The sequence below is a fragment of the Neocloeon triangulifer genome, unplaced genomic scaffold (genome assembly GCF_031216515.1).
Source record: "Neocloeon triangulifer isolate White Clay Creek 2 clone unplaced genomic scaffold, ASM3121651v1 ptg000003l, whole genome shotgun sequence".
In the NCBI taxonomy this organism is placed as follows: domain Eukaryota; kingdom Metazoa; phylum Arthropoda; class Insecta; order Ephemeroptera; family Baetidae; genus Neocloeon; species Neocloeon triangulifer.
The window spans coordinates 9096866-9122160 of NW_026775546.1; the positions used below are offsets into that span (position 1 = coordinate 9096866).

General features: G+C 36.3%; 3 protein-coding genes across 15 annotated transcripts in view; 1 reads left to right on the forward strand and 2 right to left on the reverse strand.

The window, feature by feature from the left end:
- LOC132193261 (nuclear factor 1 X-type) overlaps positions 1 to 25295 on the reverse strand; it is an 82731-nt gene that overhangs the window by 16342 nt on the left and 41094 nt on the right. For all 12 annotated transcript variants that reach the window (XM_059613826.1, XM_059613828.1, XM_059613832.1 and 9 more), the window contains 4 exons: positions 18778 to 18933; positions 12093 to 12284; positions 8099 to 8282; positions 4799 to 4858 (listed from right to left, as the gene is read on the reverse strand). In XM_059613826.1, coding sequence (XP_059469809.1) covers positions 4799 to 4858; positions 8099 to 8282; positions 12093 to 12284; positions 18778 to 18933 — 592 coding nt within the window. The remainder of the gene's footprint in view (positions 1 to 4798; positions 4859 to 8098; positions 8283 to 12092; positions 12285 to 18777; positions 18934 to 25295) is intronic.
- On the forward strand, positions 1651 to 4995 carry LOC132193262 (transient receptor potential channel pyrexia-like). The gene is made up of 3 exons (XM_059613834.1): positions 1651 to 1697; positions 2101 to 3192; positions 3285 to 4995. The coding sequence occupies exons 1-3, from the start codon at positions 1675 to 1677 to the stop codon at positions 4255 to 4257; spliced, it is 2088 nt and encodes a 695-aa protein (XP_059469817.1). The 5' UTR covers positions 1651 to 1674; the 3' UTR covers positions 4258 to 4995.
- Positions 16124 to 18177, reverse strand: LOC132192605 (trypsin alpha-3-like). 2 transcript variants are annotated; one of them, XM_059612642.1, is made up of 6 exons: positions 18063 to 18177; positions 17246 to 17339; positions 17050 to 17191; positions 16850 to 16988; positions 16689 to 16796; positions 16124 to 16632 (listed from the first exon to the last, which is right to left on the reverse strand). In XM_059612642.1, the coding sequence occupies exons 2-6, from the start codon at positions 17295 to 17297 to the stop codon at positions 16330 to 16332; spliced, it is 744 nt and encodes a 247-aa protein (XP_059468625.1). In that variant the 5' UTR covers positions 17298 to 17339; positions 18063 to 18177; the 3' UTR covers positions 16124 to 16329. The 2 variants fall into 2 exon arrangements, with proteins under 2 accessions (XP_059468625.1, XP_059468623.1); XM_059612640.1 differs by lacking the exon at positions 18063 to 18177 and having other exon boundaries at positions 17246 to 17424.

Below are 25295 nucleotides of genomic sequence, written 5' to 3' on the forward strand. Positions count from 1 at the left end.
TTGCGGTTTCCGCGACTGTAAAAAGCCCGGTGGAAATAAGAGGGACTATACCGCGGAGACTTTAACTCTTTCCAGATTGCTCAGAGCAGAGGCGCCTGCCTCTTTTGCTCCTGCAAAAAGCAGAGGCAGAAAATGGCATTCGGAGAAAGGAGCAGGCGGGGGCCGCTTTTTCCTGTGGCGAGGATCTTGGTGCGCTTTTATCGCATGCAAATTAAAGCGTCCTGGTGCGCGATAATGGCTTTTTGGTGCACGATTCATTCATCTGTCGGCGCGCTGACTGCGCCGCTTTCGAGGACAAAAAGAGAGCGTGTGCACCAAAGTGTGCAAAGAAAGGGAAAATAACGACGGCCGGCATCCTGCCGAGCTGACTGCTCGCAATCCGAGATTTATTCTCGCGCCTCAAAAACAGCAGCCCCGAGAGAGTATTTTTGTTATTATCCAGCCGCCCATACGAGTTCACCGAGGTAGAAGCAATTTCGTCGCGCGCGTATTTCACTCAAAACTCCATTCGTACATTCGCGAGCGCGTATCTCGTCTTTGTTGCCGGGAAATAAAAAGGGCTCGTCTTTCATTGTTGTATTAATGTGGCAGAGAAGGAGAGTGAAAAAGATCCACACCAACGGAAAATTCGCCCTGCCGAATCGACTGAGCGGAAAATTTTAATTTATCTGCTGCTTTTTTGCTGGAAGAATCACGCATAATATAGGCTTGAGAACTTTTGCATTTTTTCCTGTTATATAAGTTTGGTTTCATTGAAGCTCATTGCCAGCTTGCCATACCAGAAGTCATAAAAATCATCAATAAAATTTTTTAATAAAATAACATATGTATTATTCACTTTCATTGTTTACTTACAATTGCTAAAACAAGAAATAAATTATTTCTTTAAATAAAAAAATCTATAATTTTCATAAATATTCAGCAAAATTTAGAACTCAACTTTTTAGTTTATACTTTCTGTGCTAAAAACACTGCTGTTTTTCCGTAAGGAAATGTTATTCGCTTGTTTCCGAGGCTTCCTTTAACTTCCAATTAAAGCAGAAGATCCGTTCGAAGGAGTGTTTCTGTGCAACTGAAAGTGGCTGCCGCAATTACGTCTACTGCGTGACGGCTTCTTCAATATGTATTATCGCGGGCGAATCTCCCTATTAGAATAGAAACGACCCCATTTGTGCGGCAGCCGAGCATTAATAGTGCTGCGGATTATTGTTAAATGAGCGGCCCATTTGAATAAAACGCACGCGTTCACTTTCCCTCTCGAGTAAGATTATCTCGCTCGCATACTCTCTTCTCCGTTGGTACAGAGAAGCCCCAGACGAGCTTCGTCTGGAATGAGGTGAGACGAGCTGAGGTTATGCAATCCGCCGAATTTCGCTGCCACACGGATTGCATAACTTACAAAAACCAGTTCACGAAAATGATTGAAAATTTGACTAATCATGCCACCAAACAAACTTGATCCGAATTTGTGAGACAATTTTTTTTAGAGTGAACACATCAAGAATATTATTTATGTTTTTTTTTATCCGACCGTGGTTTTTTTGAGCTCTGCTTTCAAGGGCAGGATGTAAGTTTTGTGAAAAACAGGAAACGCGCGTCATTGAGGATATTCCATAATTTTATTTTAAAGCTCATCAGTATGCTTCAGAACAGGGACGAAGAAAGTGGTGAAAAATGGTGGATAGAATTTCTAATATGTAAGATTTTTTAAACTATCAGAAAATTGCAGTTTGCATTATTTTGAAATTAATTACAACAATGCATGTACTCCAAAATTATAAAGCAAATAATTAACCAACTGAATTATTTAATATGTTGAGTAAATCTTGAGACTTTTCTTTTGTTGTTTATATTTAATAAAGATACAATAAAATTTTCATTTTAATACAAATTTTGAAGTGTGAATTGAATTATGAAAAATATGCAAAAATGCATGCGAATAGAAGTTTGATTAAATTACGAATTAAAACATGTTTTGAATCTAAATTTGAGCTAATGTTACTAATTTAAAATTATTATGGTTAAATTGATCTTTAATTTATTTAAAGTAAATAGTAAATAAATAAATAAAAAAGGCCTAATAAATACTAAAATTTTCAGACGTAGAAGACGGAACAGCTACATGTACGAGCGGTACCATGAACTGGCCACCGTGAAAAAGCACCTGGAAATCAATCAGAGCGAGATCAAAGGTCAGCTGAACGGCCTGGTGGCCTTCAACAACCTGAACGACATCCAGCAAGCTCTGATAAACGGCTTGACACACGTTTTAAATGATATCACCGACGCCCAATTCGACGTCCTTTTCCTGGCCTCAGCCGTCAGGGGCGACTTCCAAGCTCTTAACTTGCTCCTCAACCGTACGTCCCCCATGTCTCCAACGTTGCCAGACATCCAGTACAGGAAACTGAACGCACTGCACTTGGCCATAATTTTCGGACACAGTGCATGCGTCGAAGCGTTCCTGGTAAACGAAGACCTGAGGTACCTGTGGCTCAGCACCAATTACCAAGGCTACTGGCCCCTGCACTTGGCCATGTTCTACAAATGCGCAGAGAGCGTCGAAGTTATTTTGAATTACATCAGACACGAGTTGGAGATAAACAAATGTTCCACGATTCATCCATACGTTGCTCCTCTGCACATCGCCGCTATGTTGGATTTTTCTGCCGGGGCCAAAATCCTTTTGGAAAACGGTGCTGACTCTGAGGTCATCCTCAGGACGGAATCGTACACGCCACTACACCTGGCGGCCCTTTATGACAACACCCTAACCGCTGAGGTTTTGCTCCTGATGGGGGCCAACCTAAAGGCGACCACCCCTGAAGGAATGTCAGCCTTGTCTCTAGTCGAGATCCACGTTCCGAAAGCGTTGAACAGCATGCTTGACTCGTGCATCAAGCTGGAGAACTCCAAGGAGTACAGAATTGTCACCATTGACACGAAAGTGCTGATGGAGGAGCACGACTGCCTGAGGACGTCCTTGCTGAGCTATTTTGCGAGTTCGAATAGCGTCGACTGTTTGCGGCATCCGGTTTGTAGAATCGTGGTTGACGATAAGTGGGCTAAGATCAGGAAGTGGTTCACGCCACACTTTGTTGTTAGCCTACTGCTTCTTTTGTGCACGACCATCACCATCTTGGCCTTCCGGACCTGCCAATGCACTTTACCAGACTTATCAAACTTTTCAAGGTTGGTTGAAATTTTTATAAGTTTCAGAACCAATATACGCATAAATAGTCAATTAAAAAATTATTTTTAAAAATCAATTATCACTGTTTCAGCTCCCTGCGATGCAAGAACAAAGGCTGCTCAGTTATTTTTCCTTCAAACAATCAATTCGCCATGGTTATCGTCCAACTGGCCAGAGCCATATCCATTCCCCTTCTATTTTACCAAATCGTCAGGAAATTAGTAGGGATTTTTGTCCTTTCTAAAGAACCAACAGTGCTTCGAAAAATTCTAATTCACTTCAAGACATTTCACAACGTGAGTGACTGGTTGTGCATGATTTTATTCCTATGCGTTATCCTCACTGATCCGCAAGACACTCCCTTCTTCCAAGAAATTAGTCCATTCATAGTTTTACTATCGTGGTTCAACATTGCGTCCCTGCTGGAAAAACTGCCTTGGTTCGGCACCTACATCTCCATGTTTGACATCGTCATGAAGGAGTACCTCACCGTGTTAACAGCCTATTTTTGGCTGTTCATCGGTTACGCCGTGACGTTTTTCATAATTTTCCAAAACAAGTCTCAATTCATGAATCCCCTGACGGCACTTACAAGGATTTTGGTGATGATGGCGGGCGAGTACGACTACAACGACCTTTTCACTACGAAAAACGTCACCACAGCCAACGTCACCATCACCAGCAACTTAACAAGAAACTCTAACTTGAGCAACAACCTTTCAGTAGTGACTGTCCAGATAATTTTCATAAGCTTCATCTTATCAATGCCGATTATCCTGACTAATTTACTGATCGGCATAGTTGTTCATGACGTGACAGAAATCAAGAAAAATGCGAAAATTGCAACACTGTGCAGAACCATCAATCTAGTCGAGCACTTGGAACTTTTCTCCGAGACGGTTCTGAGCATTTTTGGTGCGAACAGAGGAAGTTGCTGTCCGATGGAGGGTCGATCAGATGATTTTTTGATTGTAAAGAGAGTGTCTTGCGAAGCGCGAACGAAAAATGAGGCTTTACAAGAAGCAGTTGTTATTGCCCTGCACAACTCGGCATACGGAACTTGAATAAAGTAACATATAAAATCAGAAATATATTGTATATAAATAATTTTTATTTTATCTAATCAATATAAAATTAAATATATTTATTGAAAAATATATTACTAAATAAAATATGTAAAAAGTGTTCATTTGAAAATTTTCATTATTTTAAAAATATTTGAAATTCAATTTACGAGACTGAAAATTTAAACTGTTAAAAATCAAAGCTACTTTGTTTAAAAATTTAATACCGATGTACATTTAAATTAATGTTATTTTTCTTTCCTTGACGCTTCAACAATGGAAACATAAAAATAAATTTTTTGTTATATTTCAAATAATGGGCTTATATCAGTGCAATTATTTAATTCAGTGTATTATTGTTGCTTCTAATTGTAAAAGAAATTACTAATTGTAAGATTACGTTGGCCCTGATTAGCATGCTACCTTGTAGCAAATGCACGTGTTAATTTGTTCTATTGTTCGCCGCTCGTCAATGGAATCTAATTAGTGCCTAACGGTTGGATGCAAAATTGCCGCAGAAAAAAAATTACAATTGACTTACCTTTGATCCCTCTGTCGTCATCTTTCTCGTTGTTATTATCACAAATGCCACCAATTACTTCTGAAACACACAAAATACAAAAATCAGAAATTAACACACACCTAATTTTATTTTCGCAATTTCTTTTCCTCGTCGACTGAATTAAATTCTCGTGAATGGATAATTTCGCGATTGACACGTCGATCACGCGCTCCTCTCTTGCCCTTCCTTGTGCGTGTGTGCGGAATATCCAATCAAATGATATTGGTTGGTCAGCACATTTGCGCGCACACGGCAGAAAAAAACGAACTTCTCATTCCCGTCACCGGCCCTCCCTATCCATCTAATAATGCAATTCCTGCAGGTACGCACATTCTCGGCGGAATACCTGACCGGCGGCGGCTTTCTCACGGTCCCCGGCACAAACCAAACTTTGAATTCTGCAAAGGGAGCCCCATGCTGGCCAAACATTGGAAGCGAGACGTCAATTTTTATCATTTTGAGTGACCACCGTCAAGCAAACAAAGACGTAAAAAGATATGTGGTATAAAAATTACTGTTATTATGAAAAATGAACAATTTTCTGATAAAATAACTTTATTTTATTTATTAGGCAATTTAAAGTATTCTTTCTTTTATCTACATGGAATCTGAGGAAATTTCTAAGAGAAATTTCTTTTGAATTTTTTACATTTTTAAATAAATCTTAATAGAATAGTAAATAATTAGAAAGAACATATTTTTAAATGCTCGTAAATAATAGAGAATATATTCAAATTGGTTAATTTATTGGCAGGAGACTAAATTTTTCCAGGCCTTATCGCAAATGTTACTAAAAAGGACAATTTGACCTTTTTAGTTGCTACTTTTACCAAAAAATAATTTAAAGACTGAAATATGTATTGTATTTGACACTTTAATTTAAAAAAAGTTTATAAATAAAGCACAGATAAATATTTTTTGTTACATTTATTTGGATGAATACGAAATAAAACGCTATTAGTATAAATTTGAACTAAAATATTATCCATGTACATTTTCAGAAAATTGAATATATTATTTTTTAAAGTTTTAACTATTTCAAATGCTTCTATTTTATTTTAAATTTATAAATAAATGAAAATAAAATGTTTCCATGACAATTCTTGCCTCGGTATAGAGGTTGGCTTTGAAACAAAGCACGTGAGAGATATCAGAAGGTGATAGCTAATGATCACGTCATTTCTGGACGAGTTGCATGCAAATTGAAATGCGTATGGAGGCAAGAAAATGCAAAGGAGCAGAAAGCGAGACCCGCCCACTGTGCAACTTGTCCTCTCTGCTGCTGCTGTTATGCCATTCTGCGATAAACAAAATTTAATCTTCCGAGTTTCTCGCTTAATTTATAGAACCGGTTGTCGGATGGCTGGTCGTCGGTTGGACTTCTTCTTCTTCTTTTGCAGCGGCGTGTAAATGGAAATTTACGGCGCTGCCTCGATATATACTCTCTTTTCGCGAGAGAAACGACAAAAATAATTTGTGGGAAAAACGAGAGTACTCCATCCACACAGAGGACGCGCTATTATAAATTTTTGCGGCTCGGGGAAACGCGGCGCGCGCGCGACTGTCACCATCCCTTTTTGTGTCCGCAAGATTTAACACCAAAACAAAAATTTGGAGCCCAGCCTAAAGCGAATCCGGAGCAGTTGCATCTATTTCGCTGCTCTTTTTCCTCTCTCTCCTTGTCGTCGAATGATAATAATGCTTTGAGGGTCGCGCCATAAATAAGGGCGACTGCCGCTTTTTGCCCTCTGGATTCCGACGCCCTTCAGCTTTATTGCGATTTTCAAGAGAAAATCCAATCAAACCATGTCAGATTGATGATGAATTCCCAAAATCTCTTGTATTTTACGAGAGGACAAAAATGTGTCCTTTCTTGGTACAAATTAAATGCATTAAAATTAATAATTTTAAAATTCGAATAGCATCGGATTACATCTGAATGCAGCATTTTTATTGTTTTCTGTGAAAACTTAAAACTTTGATCTAGGAAATATTTAATGTTTAAAAAATTTTTCCCAATAACAAATAGCTATAAAAATTCAACAATGATTTTTCTGTCATAATTTGTTAAAAAAAAAAAAAACAGCTATACTAATTTTTGTCTCTGCTTCCTATTCCAAGAGCAAGAGAAATTAAAAAAAAATTACGATTCTTTAAAGAGGATAAGATAAAGCCCATTTTAAATATCCATGAATGTCTCAAGTGCAAAAATCTAAAATGAAAAATTTATTCATTATTAGGCTTTAATTTATTAAAAATAAATTTAATTGAGATTATTCTTTGTTAAAAAGTTAAATCATTTAAATGAAATAAATATAACATCATCTGAGCATCAAGATTTAAAGCAGTTAAAAAGAAATTTGTACAACAATAAAATTCGATAGTAATAAAAGTGCAGATATTTATCAAATAATTATGTGACCTTAAAATTTTGGTATTATCTACCAGATATTAAGTTTCAAATTTTATTTTTATTAAAGAGTTTTGCAATTTTAGGACATTTTTGTATAATTCTTGCGTATATTTTGATTAAAAGTATTTGTCCTCGCCCTTGTTAGGTACTCTATGAACTTTCGCAAACGATAAATAACCCGCGAGACGCGAAAAATTCCAACGCCCAGCTGGCGAAGAATGCTGGGAGGACCTCATTTCTGCAGCGAAGAGCACAATATCCTCGCCTATAATTTGCGGTCGTTTTATTTTTCAGGTGCCACACACATTAGCTCATTTCACGTCCAATTTCGTTCTTGCGTATTATTTTTCCTCTTCTCTTCTCTCGTCGCGGAACAATATAATGAAATGCTGGTGAGCGCGCGAGAGATGCAAACAGGCAGGATTTTTCTGCGTGGGCGCCAACCAAGGCTACATTACCCGTGAATAATTGCCGGTGCACGTCGGTCGGGCAAGTAAAGGAGAGAAGGTGTGCGAAACAAGTGGCGGACGATTTGCTCTTGCCGATCGAGTCTCCGAGAGATGCACCGCCTGTCAGTCTCAATTTGAATTTCACGCCCGGAATGAAGTAAAAAGCAAAAGTGTCAAAAATTAACATTTAAATAATTGAGAATGAAAGTTAAAAAAAGGACAAAATGTAAATTTAAAAAATAAAAATCTTTAGTAAAAAAATGAAAATTCAATTCAAAATTTTTCTAGATCAAATGACAAAGCTAATAATCTACGCAGAATAAATGAATTAATTTTGAAAAAACCGTAACTTTTACTTCAGTGAAAATATTAAATTAAATTAATCCCCGATGAAATAAATTAAACGTTTTTTCTCACCGTGACTGTTGATGAAGTTGGCCAGGTAGAGATCTAACTCACGGACGGACACATTTATGTGGTAAGGGTTGACGCAGAGGCCAGGGTGAGCACAGTCGGGCGATTTCTCGAGCCGCTCGCCGTCCGTGCTCTCCAAAGGGATCGCCTTGAACAAGATCACCATAACGAGATCCAAACGCCACACCTGAAAGCAAATATGACGAATAAAATTAATAAGACCGTGAAAAAATGTTTCAAAAAAGATTGAAACAATTTCTTGCGAAACGAAATAAATTTTTAATACGAAAATATTATGTTAGTCTATCCCGTGTTGCCAAGTCAAAAGTTGCACAAACGAATGATTTCGCAACTTTTCATGCTCTAAGAAAAACACTTCTCGTTCCATTATGAGATAAGTGTAAGCAGAAAGATGACATTTGAATAATTAACGTTGAAGCACAAATCTCGCTTGGCGCAAAACTTGTTCGAGTTTTGCCGATATACTCTAATACGTGGTAATAACTCATAAGCTGCTTAGAGCTCATTGTATGCAAAACGGGCTGAACTTTCGGCCTATGGACGCATTATTTACCCTTGGTATACCATCTAGAAAAGTGACGAAACGGATCCTTGAAAAGTTTCAAGCAAGCACAGTTTTACAGACATAGGATTCAAAAGTTTAAAATAATTTTTTAGAATGCAAATAAAATATATAAATTTAAATCTGATGTTGATTTTGGACATTAATCATCAAAGTATTTAATTCTTGAATCTACAAAAAGAAAAATGTTTTCACAATAACTATTGTTGAAGATAATTTTGATCAAGAACAAAATTACAAAAAAAATGATGTAAATGGGAAAAAAAAGATTTTATTTCTCAATTTCGGTCATAAATCTGACAAATCTTTATACATTGTTTCATTTAGATTATGAGAACTAAAAACAACTTTTCCTGGAAAAATGAAATTTATGATATAATTTTTTAAATTAAAATTTCTGAAATAATTTTTTAATGTTTTATTAAATTGCTTAAATTTATAAAATGAGTCTGAAGAAATACTTTCTTGCTTTGGTAAGACTTTCAAAATGATTATAATTTTTTTAAATTATTAAAAATGTGAGACTAGGATGTCACTTTTACATTTCTTGCATGTCTACAAATTACAATTAAATTAAATTAATAACAATACCTGAAGCTTCTGGTGTGTGAACTTGTATGTAATTTTAAAAGAACAAACACTAGCAATTAGCATTGTTTCGCGATCAAAAGGTTCAAGAGTTCATGGGCTGCTGGCCGAGCGAGTAGGAGCAAAAATAATTACCCAGGAACAAGCGCGGTGCATTATTATTTGTAACTCTGGCAAAGCAGCTTATCAAAGGAAAGGATGAGTTATTATTATGAATTTGTGCGCGAGTCGCGCGTACAGATCCCCTGGATTGTGTTTTACCGAGAGAACCACTCGCGGCAGCAGGAGGTCCGCGCTTATGGGTATAAATAAATTGCCGCGGCTCCTGTCCTGCTGTCTGGAGCTCGTGCCTACAGCATTCCTCAGCCTATTAACCCGCCACTATTCGCGCAATAATTATTCCGCCTGCCAAGAATTCCTCTCAAAAGCACGCTGCAGCGCTTTCAGATTAGGAGAAGTAACAACAACAGCTCTTATAGGCAAGACTAACCAAGTAAATGTGCACTTCGACTGATACGAAAGACAATGGAGCTCATTTAAGGGAAAAGTGTTTGATCCCACTAATGATATAAGAATTATAAAATTAATATCAATTTTTAAATTTAATGCAGATCTTTTTCCAAGGAATTTTTTTTAAAAAGAGTCGACTAATTAAAGTTTAAAAGAAGATTTTAACATAACTGCCATTTAAACCGCCGTCTTACAATAAACAAGTTTAGTGAGTTTAATCCTCAATTTGTTTAAAAATCAAAATGATGAATAGCTGATGCGAAAATTCATTTTGTTACTTTGCTTTCCTTTTTTTAATGAATCAGTTTTTTACTAAGCAAAGCCCTCAGCGTGCAGGCATCTTAAGTCTATGAATTGTTTGGTCTTTTTGATAAGTATATAATTCAAGAGATTAAATGAACTTATCGATATATACAAATAATAATAATTATTTTAATTTATTCCTTATTCCTAATAGAATAAAATCTGATTGATTCCTTTGCAAACACTCTCAATTTTATCGGTACTTTAACATTTTTTTTTCTATATAAAGCAAAAAATCCACTATGCTCAAATTTCAGCTATTTTGATAGAGCTGCCATGCTGCAAATCAAGGGATAATTTCAATTTTCATAATTATCATTAACACCTTTTACTTGTTTTAATACAAATGGCCGTATTTTTTTTACATAAACAAAATAATTGACCTTTCAATGATTAAAGATTCCGTCTTCAAATACTTCAGTACTAATCATTTAAATGTGGCAATGGTTCAATCCATAATTTATTATTTCAGATACAAAGAAATTTGATCATGATCAGCAATAAGAATATTCAAATATCTTTAGTATAAATTTGATATTCAAGAAAAACCACCTTAAGCAAAAAACAATTTGCTTTTAATTTTTAATAATTTTTCATTGTCGTTATAGCAATTAAATTGTATGACAGTTTAAATTTGTTAAATTATAGCCTGTGTTAATAAAAAATAATAACTTTCACGGTCCATTTTTCCAGTTTTAAATATCTTAAAAGCTAAAAAAATTAACTTCATTTGGACGAGAGGAACATGATAGAAATAATGATAAAACTTTACGTCTGTCGAAGTGGATGAAATCTACAAGCTTATTCTGTCTATTCGATGGCAAGGATTAAAATAAGCGTGCTGCATGGCAAAGCTTAGGGTTCGGTCTGATATTGAATATTATTCTCCTCTGCAGCAATAATAATCTTGTCCGCTTCTTCTAAAGCTTTCAACGAGCAAATGGATTGGAATAATTCAAAAATACCGGTCTCACTTGATTAGTTTTTCAAATTCCTTGCTCGACGACGCTGACCTCTGGCTGCAGCTAATAATTATTATCGCTGCCGAGAGACACAACGTTGGTCGGCCTCAGCTCATTCATTGACAATTGGCTCGCTTGATTTACGCTCCACTCAACACGCGGATAGCATTATATTTATCCCCGCGCGTAAAACAAATAAACCAACAATAAGAAGCCATAAATTAGAAGAAAGCCAGCTTCGATATTTTTATTGCTTTTCGCCAATATAAATTAATCCGCTTTATAATAAACACGTCTCTCGTGATAAATCCCTTAACCCTTTAACCTTAGGTGCAGCTAGTTTCGATTTTTCTTTTCCAACTTTGACAGAACTGACCTCGGAAAATTTAACAACTCCGTGTCTGGGGCGATTCGTTCGTCACCTTTGCAGGCAAAAGTTCAGCGTGACAAGAGCAATTTATTTTTTTGCTCAAATACCAGCACCTCATCATCATCAAGCGCCGCTCGTTTTTCTTGCGGGTAATTTTTGTTGGCGACATTTGCCGTCCCTGCTCTCTCATCAAAGCGCTCGCTTTACACACAGCGAATGCAATTCACTCTATGGCATTTTTCTGCGTAAATGAGACGATGAAAAGTCAGCTCCGAAGCGAAATGAAAAATTCGTCAGGCGTCAAAAGACGGTGCTAATTATATATATATATAAAAAAAAATTATAAACTACATGAAACTATATATTTTGGTGGAATATGTTGATATTTGACCCACATTCATATTGATTTTTGAAGGACTGATTGAAAAAATATTCTTTTTTTTGGCAAAATATATGAATTTTAAAATTGATACATTTTCTGGCGAGTTTTTTGTTATTTATATGAATCCATGAAAAAAAAAATGCAAACGATGGCAACGATTTTTAGATTGCGTATAAATAGATTTAAATTTCAGCTGACCTGGATAATTTTTTTTTACTTATAACTAGACCTTGAAGTCCCAGTACAACGGATGATTTAAATAATAATAAAAAAATCATACAAGCTTTTTGTTCACTCACCTTGTCAGCTTGACGTAGACAGTCGATTCTTCTCATTTTGCCCTTTTGATCGGGGTTGGATAGGACGCACATGGCGGGCTTTTTGCCTGTGATGCTGAGCACAAAGTCTTCTCGGCATTCTTGGGTTATGTCTTTGCGCAGTTTGCCCAGCAGACGAGAGGCCCACTTCTGCTTCACCTCAATCTTCTCGTTCTGAAAACAAATCAACACCAATTTTGAATTAATTATAATCTAAAAGTAAAAAATAAATAAACTAATAATTAAATGTTTCAAAAATCACCTGATTTTTTCATTTTTAATGCGTTCACTGTGTTTTAAGAATGTTTTCAAAAATTTTTACTTATTGGAATTAAGTTTCATTTGATGGTAAGCATGTCTTTGTTTGATTCCCTTGCCATGAGAATCTCTATTTTGATCTGTATAAAATATAGATATTTTCATTTTGAAGCTACTTATTGTAAGGAGAATAAGATTAGCTAATTACGGCTTAATAGAGGTTTTTCAAATGAAAATATTTAAACACAATTTGCAATAATAATATAATGAATATTTCTTACTTACTAGATACCTTATGAGTCATGAAATTTGCTAATGAATAAGTATTAAAAATTATTTTTTGAAAAAAACACCAACCAAGCCTGAACTCTAATTAAATAATTTAATCTCTCTTCATCAAATAAATAATTTTGTTTAATTATATTTTAATTTATAATTATACATTTGAGACTATGGACTAAATGAAGCGAGCAAGAGTTTTCGCAAATGCCGCCGTGCCCTTTCAGAACAAAAACAATCGGCGCTTTTTCCGCATTGGGCCGAGGTCGCTTCTGTGTGCAAATTAGCATAATTTGCCCTCTTGCATAAAGACTGGCTCGCCACACGAGCAAGAACAAAAGTAATGATGGCCCTAATACATAATAAAGACATCCATTGGCGAGAACAAGAAAAGAGAGCACATGCTTCTCGCAAAAGTTGGTGGCGCGGAAGTGCCACCGAATTTATGAAACATTTTCGGCTTTGGCGCCGGATCTAGGCCAAGCCGTATGTTTTATGCGCGTGTTATTGCTGAGCAAAATAATCTGCTTTGAACAATTGTATAATCTCTCGCGCGCGAGTCCGTGCATTTATTTATTTATTTTGCTGTTCATTCAAGCGGCACCGAGTGCAATTTTTCCGAGACAACTTTAAGTGAGGAAAATAGGCCATTATTGCAATAAACCGTCGTCATCCTGCTTTTTGCATTTATCACGAGCTTTCTTTCGCGTAAATCAATGCGGCGCTTTGATTTTTTCCTACGCCATGTCGAGGCCATAAAAATAAATTGCACTAGGCACTCGCAGCTAGATTGCATTTCGCGTGCCGCCGACATGGGTCTTACTTAGGCGGAAACCAAAAGCTGGAGAGCCACCCTCTCAATAAAGAGACGACGGCATCTTTTTGTTTCCTCGCAACAATGAAACAGCTCGCAAGAGTAAACAAAATAATAATGTTAAAAAATAAAAATCGTTACAAATGCTTTTTTTTTAAATATATATATTTAGATTAAATAATATCTTAATTTAACACAAGAAAATCTTAGACTTACCCAATTTTCACATAAACGGAAATTCTATACCGCAAAGCAATGACAGATCTGGAACGATTTTTCTTATGTCCTTGTTTTGAGTTATTGCGAGTTAGAGAGGCTCTCGTACGCGATCTCTCTCTCTCCTCCATCAAAAGTGACAGCAAAGCACTTCGCACGGGACTCAAGAGGAATCGGAAAATCTGCTCCCGCAATAAATTAGCGCCGCAGGGCCAATCCGCTTTATTGGAAATTTCCCCACTAGGATGGCAAGTGTGGAGGAAAAGTCAAAAGATTGGTTAGCAGAATTATTCGCTTTTCATATACATAAAAATCTAATGCAAAGTCTCACGTTTTAAAATTTTCTCAGCATAGGAATTTAGATATTTTTATTAATCAGGTTGCTACACACTTCTAAAATTTACACTAATTATTTTAATTATTTTAAATTTTATGTAATTTTTAAACAATTTATTACACAATTAAAATGATCGTGCAAACGTGAATTGCATTTCCACGCTCTGTTTTTTGCCATTTGAAAAAAAGAGCACTCGCGCAGTTCAGATAAACAAACAGCCTTTTTTACGTTTTTACACAGCGGCCCCGCATACTATTTATTACAATATCGATGGCGCGATCAGCTGAATATTAGTCTGACATTTACATGGCAAATATAAAAATAAGGTCATCTCTCGCAAAGAACAACACGCTGCACGAGCCCAATATCAGTCGGCGACAATCTATTAAACCTACATAAAAAACAGCTGCACAAAAATTACACGGCCGAAAAACACGGCGGCGGCGGCGCAGTTTCGCAAATAATAATTTGTGGCTCACCCGGCACCGCGCGCTCTTTTAAAAAAATAATAATATTTCAACTCTGGTGTGGACCCGAGGGGCCTTTTAAGCCGTTTATCGTCGGCCATTGATCTGCGAGAGCTGCAAAAGTAAAATAATAAAAAGCTACTGTGATGCTCGCGCAGGGCAATTTCGCTATTGATGTTATCTCGCTTGTCTCATTACCTTATTATTTTTCTTGTAGCATACGTTCAGGAGAGCTACGCGTGCTTTATGACTCGGATTATGAAATAAATCATGCGTGTGGGTTGCAAACTGCAGATGAGATCGTCATTACGATCAATCCGCTCTTTTATAGTTTTACTGCAAGCGTCGTCAAAGAGTTGGAAAACTGGATTTGCATCTAAAAATTACAGGCAGTAAAAATATTTATTAACTAGAAAAAAATTATTAGGCTCGTAGAGAAGTAAGAATAAGTCTAAAGCATTAAAAATTAGTTTGCTAATAATTGAATAAACCTCTGAAATCTGCATGTGAAAGATTAAAAAAAGCAAATTAATGTGCAATTAGAGACGCCGAAATTTAGTATTCAAATAAAATTATTTTGTTATTTTACTTCAATTAGGGATTATTGTATAAAAATACATTTTTAATTTAAATTATAATATTGACTTTTTTGAATTGATTTAATTTGTCTCTTTTTTAAATTAATTGATTTAAAATGCCTAATAATTAAATAATTTCTAACTGCAACTTTTTCGGGCATGAATTTTTCTATACATTTTTAATTAATTATATAATTTTTGCTATGCTGCCCTAGTTTGCTGGAAGGCGTTTAAAAAGGATAAATTCTATTGAGATTTTTATAATATCTTTTTCATTTGAATTGCATGAAATTAAAAATATATTAGATTTGAAAACAAAATATTTATTTTTTATACCTGCGTATCCCAGTAATGGCAATTTTGGTGTTAATTTTAATCCTCCACCACATTTTATTTAAAATTATCCCATAAACTCTTGTCCTCTTTTCGTCAAAAGCAATTTCTTTGTCCCGCGCGCAGTCAGCGCAATTTCTGTTGAATACAAATTTCTGCTGCTGTAGCGCGCATATTTATTTATTTATTTCTCTCTTACTCCAATTTGCGTCTGGCGCGCGCGAACGAGCCGGTCTGGGCATTATATCTTGGGCGGGTGACATCTCCACGCAGTATGAGTGCCACCCACAACAAAGCGTGCACAGTGTGGGGTGGTCGCTCTTTGCATTAGGGGAGGCGAAATAGAAGCAAAAATTGAGACGAGAGCTCTCTCTATCTCTAGTTTTGGGGAAATTCACGCGAAGGAAAGGGTCCGGCCGGCACTGGCGCCAATGAAGGAGACACACACTCCACAAGCAAAAGCTGAAAACCGCACCCGACCAGCAGCTAACGCGCTTTCCTTTTTCAAACGGCAATAATTAGGGAAGTGTAAGAATGATTTTAATATTTTACTTTCATCTCAGAAGTTATAGGTCACAAGTTTGAGCTGCATGCCACTCCTTAAATGAAAAGCATCATGTGCATGTTTAAACTATTGATAAAAAGTAACTTAATTAGTCAATTGGAAAGATGTATTGCTATAGTAAACAGATTATTTATGTCGTGATAAGATAACACTTAAATAGAATATAGAGCAGAAAAGATTTTTTTATTTTGTTTAATTAACTATAAACGCATTGACAACTTTTGAAATAAGTCATTTAACTTCTTCTTAAGACAAATTTTCACCCAAAATTACAGATAAAGAAAACAGCTATCACATACATATGTAGATGCCAAAAATTATTAAGATTTTAATTTTTGTATACATTAAGTGCCGGAGTAGAAAAGTATTTATTCAAACTCCCGTAACAGAGTTGATCCAATCTCTGTAGTACCCAACGTTGGTGAAGACAGTTGGTCGCCCATCGTAGGTGCAAGAATTACGACTAACCAGTCCAATGAGGGTGCCATAGTTGTTTGAAACCATTGGACCGCCTGCGTCCACTGTGCAAGTAGCAGCGTCATTTCCAATTTCCCCAGCGCAATATTGGTCGTTATGTACTTGATAATTTACTTCAGCCAAATTTACGCTGCAATTTGTGTGATCAATGACAGGCAAATGCAGGTACATGAGCACGTCAGAATTGGGTCCACCGAACTGATAAAAAATAAAACCATTTTCGCATATTTTGACTATGGAAAATTAGACCTTACGTAAGTAGCACCCCAGCCAGATACTTTGCCAGTTTCTCCTATGAGAATAGGTATGCTGGACAGGGTTACTGGTTTGGTATTGTCATCAAGAAAGAAGTCCTTAGAAACCTAAAATTATATCAAATAGACTCAAATTTCTTTAAAAAGGAAACGTCCTGCACCCTGATCAGAGCGATGTCAGCGTAGCCAACAGGATTGTTATAGTCAGGGTGGAAAACAACCTCAGCTTTTTCTCTAATGGATCCTGGTTTAGAGGCTTCCAAAGTTCCATCCACAATCCAACCATCTCTTGTGTAAATTCTTTTTAAATTAATTCATTTACAATTAGTGCAGGCACTAAAATTGTAAAAACCCGCGTTACTTCTCAGCACACTGAGCAGTGGTGATGACCCATCTACTTGAGATGATTGCTCCACCGCAAATAGGCGGCCCATAAGAACTATCTCGAATTGATACTTGATACTCAACGTAGGTTGCCCTTCCTCCTCTGGTAACTGCCTCTCCTATGATTTACTCCATTTATTCAATAATTTGACTCTGCAAAATAAGGCACTTACCTAAGGAGAAAAGGAGAAGAATGGGAAAAATGATAGAAACAGCAGAAACCATGATTGGAAACTCACAGATTAGGAGAACGTGACTGTCAGAAATCTAAAACCACTCTTGCAGTTTATACGAGTTTTACAATCAGATAAAGAAATCCGGCGGGGAGTAAGTTCAGAGCACATAATTGTCCTTCTTGATTTTGACATACAATGGCAATGAATGATTAATGTGTTTTGGCTCCAACGTTAATTGGAAATTAATAATCAAAATAAGACTGGAATTCTGGGTACAGATTAAATTTCTTTGATCAATAGAACCATATCTTAATCTTGGCCTGATGATAGTGGAAAATGAATAATTAAAATTATTTATTCCATTCTCCTCAAAAACACAAATTAATCAAATTAATATAAAACGCTTTGATTACTAATTCAAAACAAGTCTTCAGTACAAATAATTCATCATTGTTTGGGAATATCAAAGATGCTTTTTGTACATGCAGGCATGCATTTGCTCAACTTTTGAACCAAGATTTCATTTAACAAGCGTAGTATTTCAATAACACGTTTCTACGTTTTAAACAATTAACAGCAGAAATAAAATGATGAGTCAATTTAAATCATTTGAACGTTTTTCACTGCCCCTGTGGAACAATCTCATTTTTGCATGCTGCTTTTTCGGCGCCAGCACACATGCTTTGGTTTACGAAATTTATTATTGCCGGCAGAGAGAGAGAGAGAAACCGCGGCGCGTGAAAACTATGAAAAAAGCAGCGAGAGCGGAGAGAAAGAGCAGCCCCTGCGCTTATACACATTCGCACGCACTCACTCGACTAGGAGCACCCCCAGCAGCAGCCAGCGGAAGAAAGAGTTGGATGACTTGCTGTGTGATTTGTGAGGCAAAAGAGACCTCGTCATGCTAAGCTTAACCTCGCAATAAATATTCCGGCCGCACTTCTCTCGTTGCAAACAGACACAAAATGATCATGCCTGCGGTATTTATGATTTATCAGCACCGGCCTTCTCCGCTTTTTGCGCCCTTCCTCGCGAAAGCAGCAAATTACGCTTATTGCCGCGCTGCGAAGTCGAATAGGGGTGCGGCTTGATATGCCCGCACACACTAACGAGAGGACCAACAACTTTGGTAAATTAGATTTTCTCTACCCCAAAATAAATATTCCAAAAAATTCCAACGATATCTAAATTAAGGACACTCGGATATTTCAAGAATGATAATTTTTTCAAAAGAGTAACGTGAGAGGAGACCGTGGACCCTTAAATTTATCAAGCAAAATTTTTAACTAATAATGAGGAAAATATGGGCAAATTTATATTAAATTACCATGAGAATCAAAGTTAAATTATAAGTAAAAAAGGCACAGATGAATCCATTGGTTTTCATTGAATCTTAAAATGAAAAAAAAATCACGGTTCTAAAAATTTTGGGCCAATTCTTTTAAATCAGGAGACTTTTATTATATCTTCTGACTAGCTTGATTTGTAAATAATAATCGATTTAAGAAAATAAAATAATGGATTCTTACCTGCAACTCTTCCTTGCACCTCCTCTCCTCCTCGAGTGACATGCGTTTCTCATGTTTTTTGAAGTATTTGCGTTTGGCAGCTTGCAGGTTGAACCACGTGTAGGAGAAAGACTTCACATAAGGCAGAAGAGCCTCAATGAATGGATGAAACTCATCCTGCAACACAAATAAAAAAAAATATTTAATCACCAATTCTAAATCTTAAATAAATATTACACAAGATTTATTTACAAATTAATTTTTTCCCGACAAAGAAGTAATGAAAGTGCGAATTATTTAAAACCGAGAGTGACTGCGGGGGTGTGGAATGCTCTTGAACGAGAGCGAGTTCCGTTTTGGCTTGAGGCTGGTTAGTTTTGGACACCTCGAGGGCCAAAATCCCGCAGCCCAGTGCCAAAAGGGTTAGTTAATTCACATACAAGTGGCCGCGGGCGAGTGTGAGTGTTTGTGAGTGAGCCAGCTGATTCATTGACTGGCATCGAAGGCAGGGGCAGATTTTTCTTGTTTTTGGCTGCATTATCCATTGTCCTGGTTGGACGAGGGCCCTCTGTCTGTTGGCAGCGGCCAAGAGCCGCTTTTGCTTCTGGCGCCCGCAGCCGCGCTTTCTGCTGAAGACAGGAGCAAGGAGGAGCCAGATGGCGATCACAGGCCTCGTACAATAAACACCCAGACGGTTTTCTTACAAATTTTTGTAAGGGAGACGCTTGTCATTGTTTATATAATTTTTAAATTCTTGGTTAGGTTGCCAAATTGTTGAAGAAACCTGATAGCAAATTACTAACAAATTTAAAGAGTTAGTTTTGCAATGGAAGAATTCTTTCTTTTGAGCCACAAAAATTATTAAAAAAAAAAATAATTATCAAAAAAACTTTTTAAAAAATTATTTTTAAATTTAGAGCCCTCAGCAAATCAATTCCATTTATGTTTATCAATAGTTTTTTTATTTTGAGTAAAATATAGGGATGTTTCTGAGTGGAAGCTTGTTTTGTGCTATTGAAAAACTTCAGAGCGCTACGTTTTGAAAATTTTTATATAAAAATAACTGATATTTTTAAGTGAAAATATATTATCGCAATCTGCCAACTGAGGAATTTGAATTTTTCATCAGCTTTCAGAAATCACTTTGAATTATAATTTTACACCAAATTTACAATTCATTAAAAAACTCACTGGAAAATTAAAGTTTTCTTCCAAATTAACCTCAATTTTGATTTTGGCTCACTTCGGCGAATCGGGATTTTTATCTTGGAAGGTAAATTCTTGCTGTTTTGCTCAGCAATTCAATGTTTTCCTCCTAACAAATGAATATTCATCAATATTAAAAATTTAATGTAATGATTGGAGAAATAAACAACGACATATTAAATAATTTTAAATGGATTTAAATATTTTACTGTTAAAATTTAAACTGAAAAATAACCTTTTAAATAGAAAGTCTTTAACAAGGGGACAAATGAAAAGCGGCAATAATAATTTTGGGGGCATTGTCAGCTTTAGTAACTTATAAGCAACCACCGTTGCCAAATTTTTAAGCTCTTTGAAAAGTCTTGGGCGTGTTTAGCGAGTCCGAGCGCCCTCGTCAGTTTGAACAGCAGTCCCGAGCGAGGTCTTGGCCAATTCGAAAGCGAGTTGGCGATAAGGAGGCGAGCGAGTGCCCAAGCGTCTGGCAGCAAAAGCCGGTCCTTCTTCGCAGTCACAACAGCCAAGAGAGGGTGCAAATCGGCCCAAGTTCAAATAACAGATCTACGCGCGCACGCGAGAGGAAGCGCGAGGAATTTTTCTCTCATCCGTTCATTCATTCAAAAAAGAGCCAAGATTCGTTTGTGCCGGTGCCATTTGGCATGGCGAAGGGTCAGAATCCATCCGCAGCCAAGAGCATCAGGAGCCAGCAGCCAAGTCACAAGTCCAAGTGCTGCAAAAACGCGAGCCAGCCAGCTTTTTAAAACTCACACACACACAGCTGATGCTTTTTGGAATCGGTTTGTGCCAAATTTTCGTTCGTTCGATGACCCTGACCTTGGGCAACGCAGTTTTAGTGCCAGTCAGACTAGGGGCAAGTGCAGCGGCAAAAGCAAACAAACCGACCCGAATAGCTGACTGAGTTGGACGCTGAGCAGAGAGCGACGGGCAAAGGTACCCCTCGGCCAGCATCCGATAAACGTAAACATTTTCCAGTGCCAACAGAAATTTCATTTCGTTACCATTATTGCCTAATTTGTTTAGTCAGGCGAGAGCAATATTAATTTCATAATTAATTGTAGAAAATTGTTTAAAAAAATCAGCGCTTTAACATTTTTTAGTGAAAATGTAAATATAAATTATTTCTTTCAATTCACGAAAAAAAATTATGAGATTGATTCGTTTCTCCTTTTCAGCAGAAATGAAAAATCGTACATGGAGTTTAAAAAGCCATTGTTTTTCTAAATTTTTACACACCCTTTCCTGAGAAATTACTTGTATTCAAATAATAAGTTACTTCTTTATCACTAGATAAAATTTATAAATGAGGTTGCTCTTTTCTTGTTTTTATCCTTTGATCTACAAAAAAATCAAAATGATAAATTTGGTTCAAAAATGAGATTTACAGCCCATTTGCATTAGAGAACTCCTTGACAGCGATATATATTCAGCATCTCGAAATAGAAGAAACGCAGATTGTAGCACATCAACCACGCGCTTCATTTGTCACATCACTTTTCAAGTTTTCCTGTCATCTCAATTTTGTAACAACAAATTTTTTTGCCGCAATTTCTCAGATTTCAATTGGTTGGTCAATTAAATTACCGCAAACGGATTTCCAATGATGAATTTTAATTGAAAATAAACATTCAAGAAGAATTTTACCGGCACTTTTAGTTTATTTTTCAGCGAGTTTAATTAATTTAATATATTTATATTCTAAGTGAAGATAATTGCAAATTTTAATCTCAATAAAAGTAAAATACTTTTTCTTAATAATATATTATTTTAATAATTCTAGCTTTAGCTTTAAGACCTTTGCTTGTACTTCTTTTAAAATTTTCTAATAAATAATAAAAATAAATAATAGATGATAATCCAAATAATGCTCTCGATATATCCACAATTTAACATATTTATTAATTTTTTTTTGCTCTAGAGAATGTGCTCAAAATATGCAGATGTTTTAAATTTCTAAATTATAAAATATAAAAATAATTTCGTCTGTCAGTCAAATATGCGAATTAACATATTGGAGCACCTGTTTGCACTAAAACGCTTGTTCGCGTCATCTCGGTCGGACACGCAAATGGGTCAGCTGCATATCAAGATTTCATCCCGCTTGTCTGCGAGTGGACACAAAAAATATATATGGTCAGCCCCCGGTAGTGGCTCGCTTTAAGCAGTGCCGCAGACATAAATAAACCGGCCGAAAACACACAGGGGGCATTTCCAGCAGCAGTAGTTTGACCAAAAAACGTTCCGAGAGAAAAAGACGCAAGTTTAATAATGTGGCCGACGGTGATATTATATTTCACACGTTATAAAATGGCAGCAGGAGTGTGTGTGTAATATTATGGTGTGTGTGTGTGTTTGCTTTGAGCGGTGAATTATATTGGACAAGGCAGAGAAGATCAAGAAGCAGAAAGTGCTCCATCCGAGTCGCAGCAGCAGCTGTCGCGCCTCTCGAAATAGCCGCAGCTAAAAGGACAGTGGAAAAGCTCGGCGGCCCAGATATAAATATACGCGAGACACTCCAACGTGCTCGCTGCATGCACGTTGCCGTAATACGCCGCCTGCCCGACATTAAAAACCACTTCTTATTATAAATATGTGTGCGCGTATTTTTATATAATATACTCGGACACAAGTTGGACACAAAAAGTCTGTTTTTGCCGTCGAATATTTGGCAAGCGTCCTTTCGGATCGCGCATGTGTGCCATTTGCTGCCCGCTTAATTGCCTCGTCCGCAATTATTACATGAGACGCAAAACTTTGACATTCTGAATTTTTAAGTATATTACGAAAAGAAAATAAATGTTGAAAACATTCAAGGATTAAAAAAATAAATATATTTAAAACAAATCGATCAATTAAATTAGTTTAAGAAATAATCCCAACATGGTCAGATCAATTGCAAATGAGTATTTTAAAAATTATGGACTCCTTGTTGGCAGCGCAAATTGAAGTCAACAATAAGAACAATTTATAGGTAATTTTAACCAATATTGATGGTAAAGACTTGGTTTGACAATGCTAATGAGTATTTAACTTTCTTTATATTTTTGCAACCCATGTTAAGATTGGAAAAACAAACGGAAATAGATTTTATAAATAGAAAATATAGATCTTATTGTTGGCGATCTTTTTGAAACTTTAAAAAGAGCACAGAAAAAGTCAGAAAATGCGCAATAATTTTCTGTAATGAATTCGAATATTTAAGTGCAAAAATTTTTTGAGCAACTTCTCTTACTAGAATTAGTTCAAAATGTATAAACATCAATTTTGAGTTTCAGAATTAGGCTTTTTGTTAATTTTGAAGCTAACGAAGAAGAAAGAAATTAGAAATTAATTGGCAATTAGTTTTGGTATATTATGAACCTGAAAATTTGGAACTAAATTAATGTTTTCTGGAAATTTATTTTCATTTTGCAATCTCCATCAAGAAGGAAGTTTCTTCTTTCTTAGAATTTTGTAACCAATTCGTAATGAGATTATAATTTACAGAACTTTTCCAATGTTATTCCCAATAACTATATTTATTTCATTATAAAATTTAAATGTAATTTTTTATGATTAATAAATTTTTCCGTTTAAGGTTTTTTTATTATTTAATTTGGCTTAAGTTGTAAAGGTAGTACTTTATGAAACGAGATGCACCTCTATTGCAAACCCACACTTTAGCACCCCTCCTCTCATTAACAATCGGCCAGGGAATGTGCAGTGCGCGTTTTACGTCCCCAAATGCAACCGTGTGTATATGAAATGCTGGGGCGCTGCTCTTTAAGAGAATTAGCACGAGGGGAGTGATTTATAATTTTTATTGTCCCTCTCCTCCCCCTCTGTGTATAATTTCGTGCCGCATACTACTCTCATCTCCTCTTTCTCTCACTGGCGAACGCGGAGTGAAATTAAGGATGAAAAATTATCGCCGCTTTCGGCAATACCTGTCAACAAGAGAACGAGAAAGAAAAATAAAAAGCAGCCGACGCACTTCCCCCTTAATTCCTTTGATAAAAGAAAAAAAAAATGCCGAAATTGAAAACAGGAAATCTCTGTAAAGTGATTTACTTGCAGGTGAACAAACTTTGTGTGCGGTGGCGGCGGCTTGTAGTGCGCCTTCTAATTTTGGACCACTCTCTGGGCTCCTAATTTTTATGAGCGCGCCACCGACGGGGCTTGTAGTTTATTTTCTAGATTTACAACCAAACATTTTTATGAGGAGTTTTCGAAACAAGCGCAAACAAGCAAAAGGGCGTACACCGCCAACTTGTCTTTTGATGAACACATAGGGTTAAAAATTGAGAGGAAAAGTTATTTAATTATCGTTTTATTGCAGATTCTGCAATATAAAATAATGGAGAAAAATTTTGCAAAAAAAATAGTCTTTTGTTATATGATAGAAGTAAAAACTTCATTCAATTCAATAGTTTTAATTATGTTTTGATCATATACGTTCAAAAGTTTCAGGAAAAACAAGTGAAAATCCCTCATTCTATGAAAAAAATTATTATTATTTTTTTTTAAATTGGGTCTTTTTTACATAAAAATCTAAAAGTCTTTTATGGCATATCATTTTTTTTTCTTGCAAACCAAAAGTTTTGATGAAATTAATTAATTGTATGCATTTTTTTTATTAGAGTCAACTTTTAAAGGTATTTTTTATTTGTATTTCACTTAATTTAAGAGGAAGATTATATTTCTGTTGTTATTAAAAGCAATAGAAACAACATTTTTATTAGAACATATTATTTATTTTTAGATAAAAGCACTTTTGGAAAATCACTTGAAACGCAAGAGGCGGACTGCGGGGCGGGAGAGCAGGGCGAAATTAAATCTGGTCCAAGGTGGTCATTTATCTTTGTTTATCCGGCAGTCTTTTGCTGGTCGGCGTGTTATTTTGAATGGAACATATCTCGCGTGCGGCCTCCTCCCTTCTAATGTCCAGCGCAGGGTCCATCTCCACCCATCTGTGATCTGCTTTGCTTGCGTTTTGTCCCCCCAGCGCATGCGAGCGCGCTGCTCCAGCAACCCTCAAAAGGGCCATTCATCACGGGCCAAACTGCCGTTAACAGACTCGCCGCCCGCCAAAAATCGGCGCCCCATCTTACCGATTAAAAACCGACTCGTCCCGTTTTACGCCGGCTCATCCACCAACGCGTAAATAATAAAATTTTAGAGACTGCCGATTTATTTCGAACGGCCACGCCCATTTTTCGGGCGATAAATTCTCCCTCGCTTGCTCGCGCACCGGCTTTTGGTGTTGAAATCGTTGAATTGGCGAGTGGTGGATTTTGATTTCAAATTTAAATATGGAATTGAGAGAACTAAAAACTAAA

Bases quoted from the DNA above. Each gene is read 5' to 3' on its own strand.
- LOC132193262 (XM_059613834.1), top strand. From the start codon at position 1,675: ATGGTGGATAGAATTTCTAATAT. The intron at 1,698-2,100 runs GTAAGATTTTTT...TAAAATTTTCAG, and splicing joins GTGGATAGAATTTCTAATAT to ACGTAGAAGACGGAACAGCT. The intron at 3,193-3,284 runs GTTGGTTGAAAT...TCACTGTTTCAG, and splicing joins GACTTATCAAACTTTTCAAG to CTCCCTGCGATGCAAGAACA.
- LOC132192605 (XM_059612642.1), bottom strand. From the start codon at position 17,297: ATGGTTTCTGCTGTTTCTATCATTTTTCCCATTCTTCTCCTTTTCTCC. The intron at 17,192-17,245 runs GTAAGTGCCTTA...AGTAAATCATAG, and splicing joins TCTTCTCCTTTTCTCCTTAG to GAGAGGCAGTTACCAGAGGA. The intron at 16,797-16,849 runs GTGCAGGACGTT...ATATAATTTTAG, and splicing joins CTGACATCGCTCTGATCAGG to GTTTCTAAGGACTTCTTTCT.